This window comes from Agelaius tricolor, unplaced genomic scaffold (genome assembly GCF_023055355.1).
Source record: "Agelaius tricolor isolate 1412-34295 unplaced genomic scaffold, bAgeTri1.0.p SCAF_13, whole genome shotgun sequence".
In the NCBI taxonomy this organism is placed as follows: Eukaryota; Metazoa; Chordata; class Aves; order Passeriformes; family Icteridae; genus Agelaius; species Agelaius tricolor.
Window position 1 is genome coordinate 21,595,527 of NW_027269273.1, and position 6,000 is coordinate 21,601,526.

General features: G+C 35.6%; 1 protein-coding gene across 5 annotated transcripts in view; it reads left to right on the forward strand.

Annotated features, from left to right (window-relative positions):
- IDE (insulin degrading enzyme) overlaps window positions 1-4,712 on the forward strand; it is a 53,759-nt gene extending 49,047 nt beyond the window's left edge. For all 5 annotated transcript variants that reach the window (XM_071439147.1, XM_071439148.1, XM_071439144.1 and 2 more), the window contains exons 24-25: window positions 815-882; window positions 2,054-4,712. In XM_071439147.1, coding sequence (XP_071295248.1) covers window positions 815-882; window positions 2,054-2,149 — 164 coding nt within the window. In that variant the 3' untranslated portion in view covers window positions 2,150-4,712. The remainder of the gene's footprint in view (window positions 1-814; window positions 883-2,053) is intronic.
- The last annotated feature ends 1,288 nt before the right edge of the window (window positions 4,713-6,000 follow it).

Here is a 6,000-nt window from a genome sequence, read left to right on the forward strand (position 1 = left end):
GACTTGCTTCAAAGCCCCCTTCCAGTTTTCATGACAGGTAAATGCTAAATAGAAATAGTTCTAAAACTTTTCCTATCTTCAAGAATAGTAATTGTATTGCCATATTGATATTACTTGCTTGGAATGGTATCTTCCCAAGACAAGGGTGAGCTTGACAAGTGATTGCTTACAGAAATTATAACAAGTCCTAAAACAGCTCCCCACTCCTAAATCTTTTAATCTGGCATTTGGCCTCTCTTATGCCATGGAAAAAAATATTAGAAATGCAAAAATAAGTTTTGGGGTGATTGGAGTAGGACATGCATGGGTATAGGCAGGGAATACTTGGGGTTGCTGTCCAGATCTTTGGTGCCTGGAGAAACCTCTACACTTCTGTACATACATCCTTATCAAATGATGTGCTGTTCTTGCACTGCTCTTGTATGTACCACTGGCATTTGCTACTGTTCTCATAATTTGTACTGAGAAGCAGTTTTAAGTGTTGATTGATCAACAGATTAGCAGTTTTTATTTCTACATTTTCTTTATGTGTAAGTAATATGAATAAAAGCCCCTGCCTCAGCTCATGTTTTCAGATAAAATAATGGGTTAATATCTGTATTTCTAAAGACAGACTTGTAATATAAAAGCAAAATGTTTATAAAACCTTATTTAGTGATACTTCAAATTTAAATTTTTAAAATTTTTTATTTAAAATATTTAAATAAAGGTGCTTTATTTAGATACCTGTCTTATAAGAGAAAGCAGTTAATCAGTTTAGTAAAAGATAGTCATTAAATTATGGTCCCAAATTATTTTTTCTGATGTTAAATAGGCCCTGTTGTAGGAGAATTTCCATGCCAAAATGATGTGAACCTGGCACCAGCACCACCACTACCACAGGTAAAAAGAAACAACACACAAAAAAAATCCTAGCCTGCATTTTAATCTAGAGGTTTTGTATCATTAAGTACAAGTTTATAGGGAGAAACAGACCTCTGGAAATTGCTGCTGTCATGGGGCTGGTGTTTTAGCTCTTTTCTACCTGCATTTTTGTCCTCACTAACAACAGGGATTTTGCTGATTTCTCTTTTTATCAATTTGTCCTTTTTCCTCGATTCTTTTTAGTCCTCTGAAAGGAAAGCTAATAGCAATAGTAAACTGCACTGATTTTCTGCACTGTGGATAAAATACAGATGATTGTCTGAAAATACTGATTGTATGTGATCAGATAAATCAGGTGTCAAGATAGAGATGTATATCCATCAACAAATTTATCATCTTTGTTTAAAAAAACCCAAACAACCCACCAACCCCAGAGCAACAGCAAAACCAACTACTTGGTAATTTTCTTAAAGCTTAAAATATTAAAGCACATTCCTGTCCATGTGTTTATTTGTGGAGGAAACAACTTGGGAAATTCTATTCACACAAGTATTACAGATTTCTCTGTGGTTGGACAGGACAGTATTGGGCCCTTATTGGACCTTCAGTGACTTTTCTTGAAGGATGGCAGTGTTTGTCCCAACAGGTGATTAACTTTTCACAGTGTGGTAGGTCTGTGTTCTTCATTAGAAGAACATTATTTCACCTGTCAGGTGAAATAATTGCCATGAGCAGAAATTTCTGTATGAGGATGTATTAGCCATTATGACTGAAATAGTAGAAGCTTACTTTGTTACTACATCTAAAAATAATAGTACATAGAATAGCTATTGCGGTTAGGATCTTAGTCTGATGTTCAAAGGACAGGTGGGGTGCTCTGAATTAGAATGAAAATGAAAAGATCAGCTCTGCTTTATTGGAGATTCTGATGTTGTTAGCAATGCAGTTACTGCATTATAGCTGTTTGAATGATATAAATATCAAACTGGTTGTTCAATAAGAAATAACATTGTATTCTGGAGGTTGCTGTAATAATGAAGCATGAATCACTAATATTGTAGAAAAGAGCAAGACAAGTATATTTATATGTATCTGTAGCAACAGTTGAAATGAAAAGCCACAAAGGAATTTGCCACTTTTCTGATTGAAGATACTGAGCAGACTTTTTTTTGCATGCACTTTTTTGCAGCCAAGTGTGATTGAAAATATGACAGAATTCAAGCGCAGTCTGCCGCTCTTCCCACTGGTGAAACCACATATCAATTTCATGGCTGCAAAACTGTGAAGAACCCCAATGGATGAAGAAATGCAAATGATCAGTACTGACATGGTTTCAGGGGACTTTGTGATGAACAAAATTATTAAAGATCGTTGGGATAAATGGTTCTGTTCATTATGAAAGTCCCAGATTCCTCCTTGGTTCATTTGACATTAGCTGTGTGTTAGGGATAGAGGGTATATAAAAATCAGTTGTGGTCATGTGTCATTTATATTACAGACAACCTGTTAAAAACCAAAATCAACTGAAACAACAATAATAATAAAAAACTTGTAGATGCAGTATATTTTTAAAATAACATATCCCTTCAGAATTTCATTTTGATGAAATAACCCTCCAGAGCAAATGAAGTTGCTTGAAATGTGCTTGTTACTCCTGAAAAACACCGTTCAGTATCTCAATAATTATCTTATTGGGATTTGGAGGGGGTGAGATAAGTAAGTCCTTTTTGGGATGGGGTCAACAATTTTTCTTAAAAATAGAGACTTTCACATTTTTTTGAAGTGACGTGTTGAATGATACTTTTTTAATTGATCCTTAATGCAACCAACTTATTTTCTATTTAAGTTTTATGAAGACCAGTGGGGCTGAAAAAAAGGAAATTTGACAACACAGTAATAGGTGAAAGAATTGTCTTAATGAGAATAATTGAAGATAAGGGCATGATTTTAATCTTTCTATACAAATTTGGGGACATTTTATATTAAAACTAGTAAAATGCTGGAAACACTTTATTAGTGCATCTTATTTTTGTTACCAAAAGTGTTGTCCCAGTCTCTTGATACTGTCAACATCCTGTTCAGTTTTATAGCATTACGCTATACTGTCCATTTGGTATATCAAATACTTTGTTTGGTGTCATTTTTTGTTTTCAGTTGCAGATGTGCTGATGGAGAACTCAGTCTGTTTTGCCTCACCTGTTATGTTGGGTCTCAGTCCAGCAAAGCACTCATCAGTGCAGATAACTTCAAACACACACGAGTTCTTTATCAAGAACAGGCGCATGTCAAACAGGGGCTCTCTAAGGAGTCAGATACATCATTATTTTGATTCTTGTATGGGTCCTTCTTGTCCTTCAGGAAGGTGTTTGGGACAGTGTAGTGCTGGGATAGCAGTGCTACAGCACAGCCCGTGCTTCAGGTTACATCACAAAGGCTTTGCTCCTGCTTCTGGGAAGAAGGCAGAACTCAGAAGGATCAAGAACTATGCTGAAATACGTTTATATATATAGATAGATATATATATATTCCATAATGTAGTAAAATGATAAAACAATATAAGGTGTCTCACCAACTTTACTGACTTCTGCAGAGTGGTCTGGTGCTTGGGACAGCACCCAAATAGGAAAAGGCAAGGAGCATGAAGTTCTCCTACCTCTGTAATACATAAAAGAGATGGCACTTACTCGGACAGGAGAGAGCATGTAAAGCTCTGAAGGTATACAGTCTGCTCAGAGGTGTTAGTGAGAATTTGCTTCTCACTAAAAGAGCCTGCAGGTAATGCCCTGATGTGACAGGCATGTGTGTCAAACTCAGAATCCTGGTGTAGTCAGTAGGGCTGTTCTGTGATTGAATCCATGTTGGTTCTTACACTGGCTCTGAGGCCAAATTAAATGAATGCTGGACAGGGAAAGGGCCTTAAGTTGGGTTTGAGAGTCTCTTCTAATTGAATAAATATGGTGCATTTAAAAGTTGTTTCAAAGGTTAATGGTACATGTTTCAGTATCTTTTTAATAAATTTGGTGAGAGTTTGTGATGTAACCTGTTGCCAAGGAAGGCCACTAGCATCTTTTTTAGCCTGATGAAGAGAAAAACAATAAATACAGTCTAAACAAAACCAGTAAAGATGTCTCTGCTCACATTTTTCATGGATCCTTCTCATGAGGCTTTTTGCCCTCTTGCATTTCACTTTTGTTTATAGTTTTCCTTTAGTAAAAGTATTTGTATTATATATATTCAAAGTTTTGACAACATATTATAAAAATATATATTTTGGGATTTAGTATTTAAACATACCACTCTTATGGTGAATATAATGAAATGGCTCCTATTGTGTGTAAAAATAAATATATATATATATATTCATGGAAGTATTATCAACTCTTAACAGATTATATAAATAAATTGGAATAGTAGTGTATCTAACACAAGCTCACACATCATGTTTTCCAGGGGAAAAAATGTAAACCCTCAAAGTTCTGTGACTGGATGTGGAAACCCATGTAGTTTTCCAACAACTCTTAATTGCTTTTAAGTGTTCTCCAGCATTTTACAGTTTCTGAGTTTGATATAGCAGTAAATTTTGATAAACTCAGGCATACTAATGGGTTCATTTTAATGGATCCAAAGCTGCAGTGTCTACAAGCAATAAAGAACTACCTAGAATACACTGTAATTCAATTTTAGTGCTTGTTAATTAGTTTATGTAAGAAAACATAAATTATTATTACATAACTGTAATTTTTGCAAGTGCTATTTTAAGCAGTTGATGTGGAATTGGGTGCATGTGACACAGCCAGTATGACAGAGTGCTAGAGTTATTCTGTTTACAATAAACAATCTGAATTTAATGTTTGGAGTTCTTAATTGTTTCATTTTAATTTTTGCATACTGGTAATGTTACATCTATCAGTCTGTGCATGTTTTTTATTAGACATTAAATGGGATTTTCTGCTATCCAGCTGGACTAGTTTAGGCCAAATAGCATTGCTGCAGAAGTGCTCCCAGGCACTTCTTGGGGAGTTTCAGAGGACTTCCCCACATGGCATCCCACACCTCTTAGGTAGATCCACCTTGTTGCCCCCTAAGTGTATGAAAAACTTAGTAATACAAAGGTAGAAATATTTGCACAAGACAGAATTTTAATTATTTAATCTGAAACTGTAAATTTAGGGCCTGGCTGCAGCCAGACTGAATCTTGCCTAGTGCAGCTTTACAGTGTTGCTTTGGAGAAATTACTTTGCCTGGTCATTTTCTTTGTTCTGTGCATACCAAAAGACTACATTTCAGAAGGTGAGGAGTGTGTGATTGTTAAAGTAGTAAATAATGTCAGTTCTGGCAGCATAAAGATACAAGTCTGAGAGGAGTCCTTGAAGTAATACATGACAGTGATTAGCATTAAGAGAGACAGGTTTTGTCCTTGGCACTGGAAGAGTGTCTGGTACTCTCAGGGGAGAAAGAAATTCCTACAGCCCACCTAGAAAATTACTTGTCCCCAACAACAGGGCTTTGTCCACTCCCAGTTGTTAGGGGTTGGTGCAAATCTTGACTTAGTGACTTTACTGTCTTGTAAAAAATCAAGTTATCCAAATCTACTTTAACTAATACTATTAGCCATAAAAGAATGCTTGAGCTTGTTCAGATTATTTAAATGCTTGGATGTGAGCAGCCCTTATTGATAATGTGTTCCACAGTATAATCATAGCATCTGGAAAAGTCTTACACACCTTTTTAATTTCATTTATTATTATCGAGCTCTTGTTTTAAAACAGGATCAGCAGAATTTTACCTTTTCTCTCCTACTTAACTGGTTAGTGTGCTTTTACTGTAGGTCTCCTGTAAAGTGAAAAAACATCTTTTACATTTTTGTACATTTTTCCCATGTTCTTTCAGTAGGTGACCATTGAGCTGACATGGTCATCCACAGTGACACTGGGCCCTTTGATATTCAAATCCAGCTCTGAAATATTTGGTTTGCAAGTCAGTTTTTAATATTGTTGCTAGTACAAGGCACCTCTGGGTATTTTAAAGCCAGAAGAGATCAGAAAGTCAGGCCCCTTTTGTACCTTGGAATTTTAAAAGAAGCCTGGCTTATATAGATTCTGCTGAAAGGCTTTTATTTGAAACATTTCTATTTAC